Source organism: Sebastes umbrosus, chromosome 19, assembly GCF_015220745.1.
Source record: "Sebastes umbrosus isolate fSebUmb1 chromosome 19, fSebUmb1.pri, whole genome shotgun sequence".
In the NCBI taxonomy this organism is placed as follows: Eukaryota; Metazoa; Chordata; class Actinopteri; order Perciformes; family Sebastidae; genus Sebastes; species Sebastes umbrosus.
Genome location: NC_051287.1, coordinates 26,315,122 through 26,334,456, shown reverse-complemented (window position 1 = coordinate 26,334,456; position 19,335 = coordinate 26,315,122). Strand labels below are relative to the sequence as shown.

General features: G+C 41.4%; 1 protein-coding gene across 22 annotated transcripts in view; it reads right to left on the bottom strand.

The window, feature by feature from the left end:
- The window catches only part of LOC119478614 (formin-binding protein 1), a 78,876-nt gene that overhangs the window by 23,643 nt on the left and 35,898 nt on the right, over positions 1-19,335 (bottom strand). For 14 of the 22 annotated variants that reach the window (XM_037753473.1, XM_037753467.1, XM_037753469.1 and 11 more), the window contains exons 4-9: positions 18,960-19,107; positions 11,375-11,437; positions 10,024-10,128; positions 4,957-4,971; positions 2,605-2,733; positions 843-989 (exon numbers count right to left, since the gene is read on the bottom strand). In XM_037753473.1, the coding sequence (XP_037609401.1) occupies positions 843-989; positions 2,605-2,733; positions 4,957-4,971; positions 10,024-10,128; positions 11,375-11,437; positions 18,960-19,107 (607 nt within the window). The remainder of the gene's footprint in view (positions 1-842; positions 990-2,604; positions 2,734-4,956; positions 4,972-10,023; positions 10,129-11,374; positions 11,438-18,959; positions 19,108-19,335) is intronic. The other 8 variants (XM_037753470.1, XM_037753477.1, XM_037753488.1 and 5 more) reach the window with 1 other exon arrangement.

The window sequence follows — 19,335 nt, the reverse complement described above, 5'->3', positions numbered from 1 at the left end:
AATGCTGCCTTCCATTTCAATATTCAAATAATAAATAATAATAGAGAACGTGAGCCAACAACTGCAGCTTCATCGAGATATAAACTGAAATCAGAGAGGAGCTCATCAACATTACAGGAAGTGATTCAACTTCCTCCTATTTCCACAACAGGAACAGGTGTTAAAGAAACTGTTCAACATTTTTGAGAAATAACCTTATTCACCTTCCGGCAGAGAGTTAGCTGAGAAGATTAATACCACTCTCATATCTGTCCATCAAATATAAGGCTACAAAGCCAGGCTAGCTGTTTCCCCCTGATTCCAGTCTTTATGCTAAGCTAAGCTAAGCTAACCAGGTCCTTAAAAAAACGTAAACCTAAACTTTATTACATCCCCCCCCCCCGAGGCCTTCAGCCCTGAACCCTCAGGAACTTAACTGATGGTACAGCCTGGTAAATGGTTGAGTATGAGAGGCTGCAAGGGCATGAGCACTTTGCGACGACATATCAGGTTACCTTGACAACACCAATTGTGGGTTTTATTTTAAATGTTTTACTGCCTGTTTGAGACTAGAGGTAACTTTAAAAAAAAATCGAGAATGCGCCATCTTTTTTTACCCAAAATGTCAAAACTATTTCTTTAAAATGAATGACCACTCTGTGGTTCACAGGTGGGCTGTTTTTATTTTCAAAAGGCCCCCCAAGAAGCACACTTGTTGCTTCAATGAAAGCCTAATCGGTAGTGAGTGGGTTGTGACTGACTGACACACAGGCTGAGTGAGTAATATGTCCCATATGGTGGTGTGTGTGTGTGTGTGTGTGTGTGTGTGTGTGTGCACGTATATCTCATTTCTGTATACTCACAGTCTTGGGCTCGATGGACTCGGCAGCTTTCGTCATGCCGTCTAAACATTTCCCCACGATGGGCAGCACTTGGCGATCCACGTCTGCAAACGTCTTCATGCACACTCCTATCCTGTCGATTCTTTTCTCCTCCATGTCTTGAAGTTTCTATGTAAAAAAGCAGGAATATTCATCGGTAAATACTAGCGTAACCAGAGTAGGCAGGGCTTGAGAATGATACACTGTGAGTTTGCAAACTGTCTCAAAGGGATGTCATCAAAGATGTGACACACCGTCTGGGAAATCTCTTTTACATCTTCTTAAACATTTGACACTACTTTCAGTGGAAAAAGATTTCAAACTCCGAACACCGTGACTCTGTGTTCACAAGCTGTCAACATGTAACACACAAACATCTTGTGTAAAATACGTGCACTCTCGTTCCCCTCGTTTTGGTGTTCCCCACATGTTAAACGTTTACTTTTAGCAGTCGACCCAGAGGGGAGTGGGGGGGCTGCAAACACCATTGAATTCACAAGCTAACTAATGACTGACTGCACATGAATGCACCATTCTGGACCACTTTTCAATCAGTCAACACTTCTGGCTGCATTTTCTCACCGAGTTTTGAAATGATAAACAAAAACAATATGTCTGGGTGGAGGCGCCCTGAATATATCTGATGTATGACAAACAGCGGATGAAAGTAACTAAGTACATTTACTCAAGTACTCTCCTTAAGTACAATTTTGATACTTTTATACTTCTACTTTACTACATTTCAAAGGGAAACATTGTACTTTTTACTCCACTACATTTATTTCACAGTTGTAGTTACTAGTTTTACATAAAAAACATGTTATGTTTACATAATATGTATCTTATCTAGCCAGTAGTATGATGCAGTACTATACTTCTAATCTACCCAGTAGTATGATGCAGTACTATACTTCTACTATACTTCTAATCTACCCAGTAGTATGATGCAGTACTATACTTCTAATCTACCCAGTAGTATGATGCAGTACTATACTTGTAATCTACCCAGTAGTATGATGCAGTACTATACTTCTAATCTACCTTTACCTGTACCTTTATTTAAAGGTCCCATATCCTGCTCATTTTCAGGTTCATGTTTGTATTTTGGGTTTCAACTAGAACATGTTTACATGTTTTAATGTTCAAACAACACATTATTTTTCTCATACTGTCTGTCTGAATATACCCGTATTCACCCTCTATCAGAAACGCTCAATTTTAGCACATTTCAACGGAATGGCAACGGAATTGCGTTGCTAGGAAACAGCTTGGGTCCATGTTTACATCCTGTCAGCTGATGTCATTCACATACACTGCAACAGGAAATAAACTAGGACACATTTAGAATTTTACATTTAAAACTGTGAAATGGTCTAAATATTGTAGATTTGTGACATCACAAATGGACAGAAATCCTAACGGCTTGTTTCAAATGCACAGTTTCTGAATACGGGCTGTGTGTATTTCTCCATGGATTGAGTGTTTCGATACTTTCACAGTATTTATATATCACTTAAACCTGCTTTATAATATAAAAGACATGAAAATCGCCCTTTTTACAATATTGTACCTTTAAGTAACATTTTGAATTCAGGAATTTTACTTTTAGTGGAGTATTTTTTAGAATATAGTACTGCTTTTACTCAAAGGATTGGAGTACTTCTTTCACCGCTGATGGGGAAACACTGGTTGACCAAAAATGAGGCCGTATGTTGCTGTTGTGCTGCTCTTACTGTATATTTACCTGGAATATGTTGGGGATGACTGTAAAGTAATGCTCATTCTGCTCCTGGTTGAACTTTTGCAGGTAGGAGGAGTAATCGCTCTTACTGTCGGAGGCCATCTGGTGCCTCATCTGAGCTTGCTGTCGTGCCTGAAGAGAAAAAAAAACACACACACAAACATGCACATCAGAGACACGCTCTCCTCAATAAACCTGATTAACACAAACATATGGGTCACACACACACACACACACACACACACACACACACACACACACATATGCAGCCAGAGCATAAAAACATACATGAGTTTATGCATACGAGTGATCAGGCATGCACACACATAAACATAGAGCTCGTGGACACACGGTCACAGGTGCAGACTCCAAGTCGGGCAGTAGCAACAGCCATTGGCATTAGACCATACCGTACCGTATGTAGGCCAGAACTAACATATAAAAAGAGAAACAACAGCCTGCACTGGTGGCAGGATGGAGGGATTTGGATTTTGATTGCCCGCCCAGTCTGGCGTACCTCTACTGTCGATAATGTTGATTATTTTAAGCTAGTTGGGTCTCGGGGAGGCGAGGCAGGCAGTCAGAAACGCAGCAGGAGCAGCCTATTGCAGATCCAAGGCAAGCAGATGGAGATGAGATTATCTCAGCTAGACAGCATGTGGGGTGTGTGTGTGTGTGTAACTAAGTACTCGTATCTGTTTCCTCTTTCTATCAGATCTGAGGCCTGCCCACACATACGTACACGTAGTGGTTTCATTGGGTCTTCTATAACAAATAGTCACCTTATGACCCTGGGATTGCATTTGGTCAACTGACTGAACGCAGACGCTGCAGCCACATAACCGTATAGAGGGAACATAAGCCTGATCTGTCGCAGTCCTGCCTGAGGGAAACATTTCAAGGACTTCATCCAGTTTTCAGTCTCTCACACTCACACACATGTGGGTAAGTAATAGATGACATACTAGAAAGAAAAGGAGGACATCAGAGCAGAGACGCTCGTCAGACACAAAGGTACATTATTTCCAGCACGGGAGGGATGACAGTTAATACCTCGGGTGGAAAATGATAGTCACAGCCTTAAAAAAAAAAAAAGGAATGTGAACTCCAGAGAAAAGCTAAAAAGCACATGTGAAAGTCCAGCTGTTTAAAGTCTACGTGCGGGCCTGTGAGCATGCATGTGTGTGCTGTATGCTGCTGTAGGTGCATACAAAGTGTGTTGAGAAATGATGAGGGTAAACATTATCGCCATGGTAACATGCTGCTCTGCCTGCAGCAACATCACATCCTGTTCTCATTTTCTAGAAATGACCTGCTTTTTTCTGTTACTCACACCTCTGTGTGCATATGCATGTGTGCATACCAGGGCTGTCAATCAATTCAAATATTTAATCACAAATTAATCTCACATTTTGTATCTGTCCAAAATCTACCTTAAAGGGAGATTTGTCAAGTATTTAATACTCTTATCAAAATGGGAGTGGACAAATATGCTGCTTTATGCAAATATATGTATATATTTATTATTGGAAATCAATTAACAACACAAACCAATGACCGATATTGTCCAGAAACCCTCACAGGTACTGCATTTAGCATAAAACAATATGCTCAAATCATAACATGGTAAACTGCAGCCCAACAGGCAACAACAGCTGTCAGTGTGTCAGTGTGCTGACTTGACTATGACTTGCCCCAAACTGCATGTGATTATCATAGAGTGGGCGTGTCTGTAAAGGGGAGACTCGTGGGTATCCATAGAACCCATTTACATTCACATATCTGGAGGTCAGAGGTCAAGGGACCCCTTTGAAAATGGCCATGACAGTTTTTCCTCACCAAAATTTAGCCTACGTTTGGAGTGTTATTTAACCTCCTTCATGACGAGCTAGTATGACATGGTTGGTACCGATGGATTCATTAGGTTTGAGCCCGCTGCAACCTAAAAATCACAAGTTGCGTTAAAGAAATTAGTGGCGTTAAAACGAATTTGCATGGACACGTCATTAGCATGTTAGCTCTAATATATTTAAATTTCCATCTACACATATTTCAAGTATCTGTAGAACTATTTATCTATCAGCCTTACGCAACATATTCAGCATTCATGTCATTTTCCTTACATCACACATAGAAAGTGTTGAGCAGAAGACAGCGAGACAAGCCACTGTACGGGGAGCAGGTCACAGTCAGACAGGACAGGGCGTGTTAACAGTGACCTTGGTCGAGGTCTGTGTGTTAGACTCTACGGAAAAGCATGTGTGTGTGTGTGTGTGTGTGTGTGTGTGTGTCGAGACAAGTCGAGACAGTGTGTGTTCCCACAGATATAACAGGCTCTCTGTCCGTCGGACCTACCTTGTGGGAACTTCGCTTCAAGGCATGGCATAAAATAGATATACAAACACACAAAAACAATAACAAAAAGGATTGTTAGCCGTTTCCAGCTAAACAAGACGTTGCCATAGAAACACTTCCTGGACCACCAGGCGTGTCATCACTCAAAAGGGGGAAGTTGGTATCAGGGTAAACAAACACAATCACCACTAAAATACTGGAATTGTAAACCAGGCTCTCATGGTGTTAGTAGAGGAGAACACAAGTTTATGACTGGGGATCTCCGCGATAGGGAGGTCTGTGAGTGTGTGGGGGGGCTGGGGGTCCCTCAAAGACCTATTAACAGGCTTTGTGGATATCTGGGCTGTGAATCCAAACCCCAAATTGAGGGTTTTGTGTGCCAGAGAGGAGGAGAGGGAACAGTTAGAGGTTTGCTCCAGCTGCTGAGAAAAACCACAATACCTCAGCTCAACAAGCAGCAGCTTCACAGCGAGCCGTCGCATCACAGACCAGAGCAACTCCTGGAGTCGCATCACAGACCAGAGCTACTCCTGGAGTCACAATATATCCACTCAAGTCTTCTTTTATTGTTACTGACAAGAAAGATCATTTATTTATTAGTAACTCTCTTTTCAGATCCTGAAGTGGCCTTTAGCTGTAGAATACTAATGTACACACCATATACTCTTTATATAGATGGAAGACGCGTCTCCACTTCCTCCCACTGTACACAAGTGAAGCCAGAGTATCCCAGATACGGGAGCTGCCATCTGGAGATTTTGATGTTATTTGGAGCCAGAATCTCCGCAGCCGTGATTGGACGGTGGAGCTGCGGTATCGAGGTCCCGCCCACACACCCGCCCGAGCTAATCACGAGCCGAGCACGGCCACAGCTTGTTAGCGTGAGCCACCTAGCTGCTACGTTAGCACCACGGTAGCGGTTTGGCTATAAAGACACAACAACTAACCATAATATCTCTCTATATATAATATCTCTAGAACTACATTTATGAACAAACTGACTCATGTTCTATGACACAGACTGGTGACGGTTATAGAAAGTTAAAGGTACATCTCCTCTCGTACAATTTACCGAGCCTCCGGCTCCACCACTACTTCACTCAGAGCAGCTGTCAATCAAGACGTCTTACCTCTTTTTTTATTGCATCAAATAACTAATATAAACCAAACTTATCAGAAAAATAAACACCTGAACAAACATCAGCGTGATGAGAACTATCTAAAATGACGGAAACTATCTTTGGGGAAAAATGTATTTGACGTTTACTTTGACTTTTTAATTTGGCCCACGTCCCATCCACTAACATGATTTATGACCTATACTGCAGCCAGCCACCAGGGGGCGATCCAGATGTTTTGGCTTCACTTTTAGGGAGCTGTCAGTTGGTCCACCTTTATATACAGCTGATGGTACACATACAACTCGTATAAACCCTCTGTCGCCTATCATGCGTCTGCTCTGTCCCACCCAGACCTACTTCCACCACAAGGCTTTAACTATGATTCAGACACAAGCACAAACAAGGCTGAGGTTGTGATATGTCATTCCTTCTGGTGATAAATACTCTAAATAATGAAGTTATATTCCTCTGCAAAGAAAATAACACATTGAGACACATGCTCTGTTCTTTTCTGTGCCTTCATTTTATGAACAAATCTGTTTATTACCAAAAAACAAACTTTACTGTCAGCCTGATGTAGCACATTTAATAACAGAAGTGTTCAAGTGCCTATATACCCTATATACTCTGTATGTCACTGAGCTAAAGAACGCACGAGGCATCGCAACCCGAGTGTCTAAACCACCGACACACATACGTGAGAGACGATATAGCAAACCCAACAACACACTTCCTTTCTCTTTTTTCATTTCACACACTTTTTTCTAGACTCTAGGAAACGGTTGTTAGAACTGATACCACAGATACAATACACCAATAAAGTAGAATGTGGGAAGAAAATCCAATCATCTACCAGAGTGACTGCTATTTGCATTATGAGTTTTACATTTCTGAACAATGGAAATGTGAGTAGGTGAAAAAGAGAGCTGGAAACCCACAGAAAGGAAGATCAGATGAGAAAGGCATTATATTTTTTGCTGTGATCTATACATTGGCAAGTAGGGCAAGACACTGAAAAGCATACATATTCATTATGAGTATAGAGGTACGTGTTAATGTTTCTGAAATAAAGGACCATCCAGATGATTTAGTTTCAGCCCGTTAATCCTCATACAGTTCACATTGCTGATTTCGAATGCATAACAAAGGCCTGTAGATTGATTTCCTGCTTTCATTGCAGACATTAGCTTTCATCTATTCCACTACAGCTTGAAAATCAACTTGAAGAGACCTCCTTGAGATTTTGTATATAATCACTCACGATATGGTAAACATTTTGTCGCCTTCATATTTTGTACAAGCTTTAAAACTCAGTTTGTTCCCAAATAAATTAGAGCCCTTTCAGAGAGCGAGATATTGAAAAGCACCACCTTCACCAGCTATGTTGTCAGAAAATCAAACCTTAAAGGGGACATATCATGCTCATTTTCAGGTTCATGTTTGTATTTTGGGTTTCTACTAGAACATGTTTACATGCTTTAATGTTCAAACAACACTTTATTTCTCTCATACTGTCTGTCTGAATATACCTGTATTCATGCTCTGTCTGAAACACTCAACAGGAAATAAACTGGGACACATTTAGTATGTTTATGTTTAAAACTGCAAAATGGTCTAAATATTGTAGATTTGTGACATCACAAATGGACAGAAATCCTAATGGCTTGTTTCAAACACACAGTTTCTGAATACGGGCTGTGTGTATTTCTCCATGGATTGAGTTCCTTCTGAACCTCGACCACAAGTTATTGTGACCGGTAGTCAGAATGGCCACAACGGGCAATATGACCATATATATCATCAAAACTATATAAAAATCATATATATTTATCTATATCATTTCTATCGTGATATAGGCTAGGCCTATATTTATTGCTTTTTCTTAATAATTTCTCTTAAAAATGTTATGGTCATTATTTATTTTTTATTTAATTCACACAGGTGTATAAAGTAATAGGCTTTACCATGTGGTTATTTCATATAAGTAATTTATTTATTGAATTACCAGAAAACATGCTATATCATTATATATATCGTTATCAGCATATGAACTGACCTACAGTATATCGGGATAGAATATTCTGGCCATATCTCCCAGCCCTACTGAGAATACGACACAATTACCTTTAAATAAAAAAGAATGATGTGATAGTTTAATTAGTTTAACTTGCCTAATTGTCATTAACCTAGGGCGGTGTATTGGACACGATACATATCATGATACAGGGGTTATGATTCAATAGTGTGATTTTGTTATAATTTAATTTTAGAAAAACTGTCATACTATAAAGACGAGGCTCCGTCGTATTCACCGTATTACGGAAGCCTTCATTCTCACACTGCTATCTAGTAGTTTAATGATACATTCATCTGGATCGATGTATTGATTCAATGATCAACGATTCAATATCATCGATGCAAAGTGAAAACATGGATATATATCATCATCTTTAAGCTATTCCCATTGCACATCTGTGTCATCATTTCCGTCCAAGCGCACCTCCTTCCTACAGAGGCCATTAATAAAATGGTCAAATCATATTTTAGATGCTTTTTGTGAGTTGATATAAATATAAATAATTGTGTTAAATGGGCATATTGTATCGTTGTCCAAAGAATTGATATAATATCGTATCGTGAGGAGACTTGTGATTTACACCCTCCTATCTAGAGGTCGGGCTTTAAACACAACACAACCTGAGTCACTGTCTGCCACAAATCTTTCCAAGTAAACTATTAATTAAAAATCATTAGTGTTTTTGAGAATCGATACAGAATCACAAAACATAACATCACGATACTGAAGTGTATTCATATTTTTTTACACCCGTAAAGTAGCTGTTCTGTAAAAGCACTGACAGGGACTGAACTGAAATTGAATTTCCGAGGCATGGAAGGAACGTCAATAGAAAATGCTCAGCAGAAATGTGAATAATACACACAAGCAGTCCTTTAGGGTTGAGAAGAATCCGGCATATTAAAGATCACGTTACACAAACAGTGATACTAACTAAATGAGAGCAATAAAACAGCTCTGAATGCTGTTTAATGTAGGAGTCTTTCATGCCTCAATAAATGAAATATCTGTAATCAGACACAACGCCGCCGTTGTTCGAAGACTAGCTTCTTGAGCTGCTGTGCCGGGTCTTTCCAGTTGAGTTCAGTGTTAGCCTAAGCCTATTGTAGCTCTTTGGCTGTATGTCCAGAGAGCAGAAAGGCTCTTTATTTCGGCCTACATTTGCATAATAATCGGGTCTGAACTGTGTCAACTCTGAGCCTGAGAGCTCTGCTCCAACAGCTGATGAAGCAGCGAGAGAGAGAGCACGCGCTGCTGACCCATGATGCCTTGCGGGCGTGGGAGCCGTGTGGGTTAAGAGCTGTTCTTTTAATTGGTTATGACAACAGGAAATGACATCAGCTACAGGCCCAGGGGGCTGTGTGTCTGCAAGTCCTGAGAATCGGATGGTCGCTGAAGACGATGTATAATCACAGAAAGAACCAACTAAAGATTTTGATTCTTCGCTGTAAAAAAGCAGCTAATGTGTGTAATCCACACATACAGTAAACACAAAGTCCTCTCTGTTGCTAAGGCCCATGCAGCACAGCAGAGCGTTTGGTATCTGCTCTACTGTGATAATGAGGACTCGGCGCTGCTATCAGCTTTGTTTAGCAGCAGATCACTGTGCTGCTGAGACAATGCCAGCTTTTACACACACACTCCCTGGCATCAAACACATGGTCACTCAATCTTTGCTGTCGTTTGGGCTCAGTGGAAGGAGGAGTCACGCTTTGTGGGGGCAAAAAAACAGTAAAAGAAAATGGCGAGAGAAAGGGGAGGTTGCTAGGTGGGCGGGTGAGGAAGGCCAGGCGATTGTGTCAAGCGTGGAGGGAACAGGACAAGCTGGCGTGATTGGTGGCTGCTGCACGGGAGTGAGATGACACATACCTTCTCCACGTCAGCCTTAGTCACGTTGATGTCAGCATCCATCTTCTCAAAGTATTGCTGTGCTCTGTCGGCCTCTTTACAGTCCCTCTCAAACCTTCTTTTACTCTGAAAAAAAGAGAGACGTTAAACATGAAACCAGTAATGAGCTGTAGCAGGAAACGGTCTATAACTTGACCTTTAAATGGTAATGAACGTCATGACATGTAACGTATACGTCAGATAGATTCGCATTGTGTGCGACAGAGGTCAGTTTATGGCGTTGACACAGCTCTGAGGTCTGCAGCCTGCAGATTAAACAAATGTTCATAGTGCTCATTTGTGTAGAGAAACAAGCATTCATTCAACCCTCGAACGGAACAATCAGTGTTTGTTGGGCCGGCGTCGTGCACTCTGAACTACGCCTATCTGCCGCGCTCACAATGGGATCATTGAACGCACAGCGAAGTCTGAGGAGGACAAGGCAGTTATGCATCTCTGTCTTCCCCCCCGTCAGAGGGGCCAGGCAGAGAAAAGAAGAGTTCTGTCTAATCTCTTCTTCAGCTCCTTCACTTAAACTAATCAAACGGACACTCCTGGATCTGATCTGATCTGATCTGATCTGATCTGATGGCTTTTAACAAAGACTGGAATTATACAGTACTATATACTGAATTAATGTTAGTCTGTTCTGCTATATATACACGCACTAGTGAAACTTGCTTTCGTATTTCTACCTAGGATCTATAGACATTGGAGGCTTCTATTGATGTTTTCAAATGAAGCTTTGAATGTCTGTTGTCATATTTTATGACGTCATTACCCTAAAAAAAAGAGGAAAAATTACATGTTTTTTGGTATTGTGGTTATATAAATGTGAATTGAAGCAGAATGTTTTGTTAGATAAAAACGTGACGTTTTGGGAATGATTACATCTATCACTTTTCAATTATTTATTTATTATATCTGGATATCTCTTTCACCTCTCATCCCTCTTTATTATTACCAACAGTGGTGGAGTACAAGCACCTCAAAAATGTAGTTAAGTATAGTATTTGAGTAAATGTACATAGTTACATTCCACCTATGTAGAAAACATTCAGGTGACGTTAGCAAGCTTCTCTTTTTCTAGGCTATCAGCTGTAGCTAACAATGATGATTTATTCAAATATGCATAATTGAATAATGTTCGGTGTTTGAAATACTGGAAATGAAGTTGCAGGGGAGGTTTAGTGATGGAGCGAACTGTAGAAGTAAGTCATGAGGTGAGTTACATGTTGTTTATTATGTTCTAGTCACTGTACCGACTGTGATCAATGGTTAACTGCCACTAGTGATCTGTATTGTGGTACTGCACATGAATGGGGTCACTTACCGATTCCAGCTGTTTCCACGAGGTCTCAATGTGCTGCTGTGCCTTACGCCCATCGTGGAAATACTGTCAGAAGAAAAAATTAGATTTATTATCATACTATTCACAAGCTTAAGGGATTTAAAAGTAGGTGACCTTGACATAATAAATTAGAATCAGCTGGAATGAGAGTCTCAACCATACCATTAAACACTATGAATATTACTCACACTGTGTCAGGGAAGTATTAATATAAGCTGAGAAAGTAGGGCAGATTCAGACAGACACTATACTGGAGCTACGTTACAAATTATGACCGTCCAATCCACAGGCTTAACTCTCCATCGTACCGTACGTACGGCTATAAGTCCGTTTGATTGAAGAGCAGCCACGTTATAACTCATCAGTTCAACACAGGTGCACCATAAAAATACAGTATTACAATATCAACATACTAAAAATCAACTGAATGAATGCTTTATCCCAAGTAGAGATTCTTATAATATGAAAAGGTCAAACATACTGTAGATCAAGTAACTATGACGACCGAGGGACCAATAACAGCGTGGTGAAGCCGAACAGATGCTGTGTTATGTACAGAGCACGGTGCCAACGGCGAGGTCTGTGTTGTTAAAAAAGAACTGTCCTCTGTGCTCTCTGCATACGTTAAAGGTGCTTTAATTTCATGAACTCAGTACAAGAAACGTGAATATAATCTTTAACAGGGAATATCTAAACAGGAGAGATTTGCAAGAAAAATGTATTTAGTAGGGCTGTCAATTGATTCAAATATTTATTAATATGTATTCATTATTAATTAATTATTATTATTCGTAATTATTAATTAATGGCCCTATTACCTAGTACCACCCTCTTGTGTAACTTTTGGTTGCAAAAAAACAAGATGGCGATGGCCAAAATGCCGAACTCGAGGCTTCAAAACGGCAGTCCACAAACCAACAGGTGACATCTAGGGATGTCAATAATTAACCGTTTAACCGTTATCCGACATTAAGCATTTTAACCGATTAACGCTATCGGTTAAAACGGTTAAAATAAATGTTAATAGTTAACTGAAAAGCTGAGCGGCTCAGAGGAGCGGCTCGTCTCTTTAAGGAGAAACGCTGGTCCACCTTAACAGCCCACCTTAAGAGGCGGAGCCGGAGTAGCAGGATACAGGAAGTTGGCTCCGGTCTCTCCATGGATGTATTAACAGAACATGCAATGAGATGCTAACAGTGAACATACCATGAGATACCAACATGGGAGCCAGATATTGTAATCTAGGAGGAGACAGACTGCCAGACTGTAGCATGTTACACCAGACTATAGGGGGCAGCTGCTGGTCTCAGCTCACACACAGCACCTAACACTGTGTGTTCTTGTCTCTCCGGGGGACCGGAGCACTCGGCCCGGAGGCAGAGCACATCTCTCTCCAGCTCTCTGCCTGGATCACAGCCAGATCCTCTGGAAACATACAGCACCAATCTTAAACCACCTTTTTGAAATTAGATTGTGATTACTTATAAAACATACAAATAATTCCTCCGTTGCCTGCGGTCACGTTAATCTGCTAAAAAATCCAAAAAGAATCAAATGAAAATGAGACTTGACTATCAATGAGGTATCCCCTGGTTACGCGGACTGTGGGTCAGTAGCTGAGCTGAATATCGATGGTGCTATTCAATAACCGTTCTAAAGAGCAGAAAGCTTTGGCTTGTACTTCCTATGCAAGGAAGTCCTCAGTATCCTGCGTACTAACTCCAACACACAAGCAAGAGATGTGAAATTGAGAGTGATGTAGGAGGAGGCGACCTAAAGGTTAATCTCACCTGAATACCACTGGTAGTGAGAATGTTCTCTGGTTTACCTCATGTAGTCACACTTCTCATTTCCCAAAGTTTTAAGGGAAGCTGAGTAAAATAAGGAAGTGCTCCAGTGTTTCAGAGGAAGTATTTCAGCTCGAACAGAAAACGGGACGTTGTGGAGCCTCTAGAGACAAACCAATCTATAATCAAGGTTTAGTTTTTTTAACTGACCCTGACCTTCAAATTCCTGTTGGATAAGAACAATCTCTTTCAGTGATGAAAATATGTCTTATGATACGACGCAGTGAAGATACTATGAAGCCTTTTCACATCACGCAGCAGCAGACTGGGTGACATCAGTGTTACCATGGCGCATTCTTTCAACCAAATATTTGTCTCCATAACAACATATCTGAAAAATATCCAGCGTCTCATGCCTTATGCATCAACAAATCTTCCATCACTACGAAGATAAACACTATGCTGACACTCTTCCCCAAACAGCTCGATCAGATTCACGAGATCCTGCTGGAGGATCTGCAGACCGCAACCCAGAAACATGAGCTCATTCCCTCTCATAAAAAAGAGTTCATCATCGTTAGAGACAAACAGCCATCTGGGATGATGCAGGTATACGTGCTGCAGATGTTCTGCAGTGTGTTTAAACTGCAGAGATACACCACTAAGCCCTCTTGGTCCATCCAGCCTTCTGTTCAACACATGAAAGAGCAGACACACCCCGTCCTTCTCAGTAACACCATGCGACTGCTGGCACTGTCAGGGACATCTGGGCTCCTTCAACATGTCGCTGACCTGAAGCTGCCGCTCTCACTTACCCAGACACAGTGACAGAGAAACAAAGCTGGAGTTAACACGCTAACAGATTGTTGACCCGGACTCACATCGACATATAACTGTTATAAAAGTGGAAAAGTGAAAGTTTTGGAAAGTGGAAAATATGATCAGCAGATTTAAAGGTCCCATATCGTGCTCATTTTCAGGTTCATACTTGTATTTTTTTCCTCATACTGTCTGCTCGAATATACCTGTATTCACCCTCTGTCTGAAACGCTCCGTTTTAGTGCATTTCAAGGTAATTGCAACGGAATTGGGTTGCTAGGCAACAGTTTGGGTCCATGTTTACTTCCTGTCAGCTGATGTCATTGACATACACTGCAACAGGAAATAAACTGGGACACATTTAGAATGTTTACATTTAAAACTGTGTAATGGTCTAAATATTGTATATTTGTGACATCACAAATGGACAGAAATCCTGACGGCTTGTTTCAAACGCACAGTTTCTGAATACAAGCTGTTTGTATTTCTCCGTATATTGAGCGTTTTGATAGTTTAACAGTATTTATATAGCACTTAAACCTGCTTTATAATATAAAAGACATGAAAATCTCACTTTTTACAATATGGGACCTTTAATATTTACTTAATAATTTCTATGCTATGACTACAAAGGAATTCCATATGCTAGCCCCTCCTGGTGCAGCACAGACCACCAGACACCCTCCAGGTACCGTAACACTAACAGGCATGTAAGAATGAAAAGGACATCTATCTGTGGAGTCTCCTTTTGATAGATTTTTTATTTTAATCAGTAAAATTCTAACACACAGCATCTTTCTCCACATAAACACACACACAAACACTGCTACTATTACAGGTGTGTGTTTTACGGGGTCTCCTAGGGTTGTCACAGAATACATCTGAGGGGTCGTGAGATGATTAATCAGGTATTAATCATCTGTATTTTATAAACTGATCATATGTTTTTTTGTAACTCGTACCTATATCTGTCAAATAAATGTACTGGGGTAAAAAGTACAATATTTCCCTCTGAAATGTAGTGGAGTAGAAGTATAAAGTAGCATAAAATACTCAAGTAAAGTACACATACCTCAAAATTGTAATTAAGTACAGTACTTGATTAAAAGTAGTGAAGAATGCTCTCTATGGGAAGAACCAACGATCAATTCTCCATCTGAGCTTCCTGTTTCCTCAACACAAGAAGGCACGTGAGGCCACTCCAGAGACACATTGTTCTTCCTCTCGGCGTCCTTACAGATAAATGAGGACACTGTCCTCTGCCAAACCTAAAGATGTTTTATAGTGCATTTTAGTTTTCAGCTGACTTTTCGCTAAACGTAATGCATATTTCCCGGGCCCTGCCAGCTGAATGGGACGTATTCTAACTGATTGAACATGTCACATCTCAGCAGGATGAGACAGATCAAACTTCCCCCAACACCTAAAGATATAATGACGTGCACACACTGAACGAACACATGCTGATACAGTGAATACAGCACAGTGACATTTATTAATGTTAGAGTAAATGGGACGTCTCTGGAGGACTTGCTGAGTCTTTAAGGGTCTTCATCAGTCCTCATTAGAGAGGACACCTAAGCCCTGTGATCAGGACAGCAGGACGCTGACCCAACACTTTATTATGATTCCTCAGCACATTCACAGTCCAGTGAGACTTAGGCTCTTCATCCCATATTAACCCCGCCTGCTCTTCATCATTGACTATTATACTGTTAACAAACCATAAACAAGCAAATGACATCTTATTGAGGTCATGATATATTTAGACATTTCTCCCGGTGCCTTCATAATTCAAATGTGGTGTTTGTATAACACATTAAATGGAGCAGTCTGACCTATAAAAGCAGGTTCCACTTTAGAAAAACAAGCATTATCTGCTCTCACATGAAATCCGTTAAGACAACATTCTTGGCCTCACCTCCTGCGCCACCCCAAGCTGAGCTTAGAGAGAGGTTCACTCAGGGAAACAGCAAAGGGAGGTGGGGGGTGGGGGGGCTACAAAACAGCCCCACATGAGAAACTAATGAGGAGGTATTATTGTTCTCCTTCTGGTTTGTAGTGTGGACTTTACCTGTCCAATAACGTCTCTATAAACCCGTCTCTAATCCAACTGTCTGGGTCTCACACACGGCACGTTTCCACCAAGCAGTTCAGTCCATATCAGTTCGTCACTCTTATTTTTGTGTTTCCATGAGCAAAAGTTGTGGATGGTACCAGCAGAACCACTCCGTTCTTGGTACCTGGACCAAAGTGGTACACTGAGCCGATACTTCTGTAGAAGGTGGAGTTAAGACACTAGAGACCACTGATTGGTCAGAGAGAATTGTAACTAGCGCGACGCGGGACATCCTGCATAAACCGGCACCGACCCGCAGTTTTTAAATAGCCAAGCTACCGTCAACAGCGACCGCAATTTTTAATTCACTCGAACCAGATGTTTTAGAAAATGGCAGCTCGCAACACTACGCCGAAGGACTGATGAAGTGCAGACATTTCTCTGTTTGGTTGCCATTGAAAGGATTCAGCGAGGGTCCCGTTGAAGATGATGTCACTGCTACGCCCACACTGAGGGGATACTAACCACAGTGGAAACACGACACAGAGAGAACGAAGGACCGAGTACCGACAGTGAGTCGAGTGGAACAGAGCCGTACCATGCGGTGGAAACACGGCATAGAGAGAAGGAAGGACCGTACCATGCGGTGGAAACACGGCTATACATCAGACCGGCACATACGAGTACTTCGCAGAAAGGGATCCCCTTTTTGGATCCCATAGATATGGATGTAATCTGACGTATGTTAGGATTGTAAATTTGATAAGTTTGTATGCATTCATCTCTTGTTATACAAACGTTTTGTTTTATACACGTCACACATGTTGATAGAATCCTGTTAGGATAAGTGTTGTCTGTTAATAACCATCTGTTTGATCTATAGGCTGAGATTTAGTTGGAGACGACAGTCTGATGCTGCTGTAACGTTGATGTATGACTGTATTACTGCAGCAGCCTCACACTCAAGAGAACGTTAGCTAGTCATGTTAGTCACTGTCACCAGCATCATTTAGCCATTTAGCACACTGACAGTGAATATTAACATATCATATGAGCCTCAAATCTCAGTGTGAAAGACTCAGTTAACCCGCTACACAACAGCTTTTCATAATTTTCTCTCCTGTGACAGCGAGTTTCTTTCCCCCAAAAGGGAACGCAGCCTCGGAGAGGACGCCGTGCTGGTCTGGTCTATAGCTTGGAGCCATAAAGCCATGCTGGTCTGGTCTATAGCTTGGAGCCATAAAGACCATGCTGGTCTGGTCTATAGCTTGGAGCCATGAAGACCCTCTATTAGATCTTTTTTAGGACATGGCAGGGGAACAGATCAGAGATCAGTGTTTTGGGATTTATTGTTGGTGCAACCAACTACACAGCAACTCTTCAGCATAGCGTTATTACTGTTAGCGGTTTGTTAAAAGTAGAAGTTTCAACTTCTTCCGTTTCCTCTGTTTCCTCTGTTAGCGTCTATGAGGGGGGCGTGGTCATGAGAGCATACTCTGGATGACTTATTGCCTCATAGTCTGATGTATTGATACTATTTGTTTTAAAAAGCACACTGAGTGCTGCTTAATAATTCATGAATGAAACCAGAGAAAAGAATGAGGGGAAGCTGGGGAAGTCCTGGGTAATGACTGCTCCACTAATACCTTTCACAATATTACTTTCTCTAATAGTGTTACAGACAAATTAACTGTGAATGTTGTTCTGTAAAAAATAAAGGCACATTTTGATGAAGGTCTTTTTCTTTGTATAGCGAGTGTGTGCATTTGAATGAAAAGTGAAAAGAGAACATTTACTCTACAAGGACAGCGTTCTGAATACCACTGAGGAACTATTTGCTCATTGCCCTTTCAGATGAAACCATCTTCTGTTCAGAAAAGACACTGAGAGTTATGGGGTCATGCTACGAAGGGAAACCCCCCCCAGCGCTGACTAACTGAAGGCTCTTTTAGTCAAGAGAGGCAGACACATCATAGACTAGGAGGACAGAGAGGAAAGAAGAGATATAAGTTGAGAGAAGTGACATCCTGCAGGCGTCTGACCTTGAACCCTCTATCTGGACACTAGAGATACAGATGCTATGCCAAGCCAAGCCAAGCCAAGCCAGGCTAAACCAAAGCCAATAAAGCTAAACAGGCCTGGGGGGAAGTGAATGATTCCCCATCAGAAGCGCTGGAAATCCCCTCTCTTTCCAAACTAAAACCGAGATGAATATCAAAACTGATCAGTAATAAAGCGCCTCAGGGCTTCCTGTGTTCAGTAGCGGCTGCAGCAACACGTTTGTCACAAGTTGTGCACACAAACATCTTCTCTAAAAGAGGTCACTGTGCCTTTGAGCAGCCCTCTGGTTTTGGTTTTCCACTCCAGTTCCCTCAGCTGGACGTCCGTGACACAAGAGTCCACGACAGATTTTTCAGAAAGTACATTTTTTTTCCAGCTGGGTAGCTTTCTCTCTGCTCCTCCAACAACTCTATAGATATGTATAATGGGCACCACACTGTTATCTATGAATCATAGCGCTGCTGCTCCGCCGCTCTTCCAGATCACTTTATAATGGCGAAAGTGACTTCAGCATTTAAGAATAGTGTGCGGTGCACCGATCTGTTGTAAGATAGTTTATAAAAGAGAGAAATAAGCCTGTAATGATAGAGAGACGATGACTTTGTTCCATAAAAAGGACTCAGTCAGTCACGTTCTGCACTTCTGGCAAGCCTTCGGGTGTATCTATATTTACTCAGCGATGACCTCAGTCCATGGAGAGTAGAGCATGCAGAGGGAATGGGCTACTTAATGTCTTGCAGGCCAGTATCCTTTACTCAATCCGTGTCCTTCTGTCTGAAGTGAATGTGGTGTGGGGAGAATGATGAGGAGCAAAAGGTGTGAATATAAAAATACGTCTCACCGATTTCCTCTCGGCCTTGATGTCCTGCAGGTAGCGCGAAAGCTCAGTGATGATTTGAGACGTCAGGTTCTCCGCTATGACCTCGTGTTGACCTGCGTAGTCGTTTAACTCATTAAGTGATGTCAGGAAGGCTCGGCAGTAGGTGTACCTGGTTAGACACAGGAAGTGATGTCAGAGGAAGACGGTATAGTTGCAAAGACAGGGGCCAACCATAGACTGCACATAAACAAAGAGTATAGAAGCAAAGTTGTTTTTCTGACAACAACCGCTGCCGCCATTTTGGACTGAAGACGCTTATTATATTCATAATAATTTATTGTTCAACACAGGCCATGTTGGTAGAATATGACAATAGAATAGAAATGATTTTGCTCTA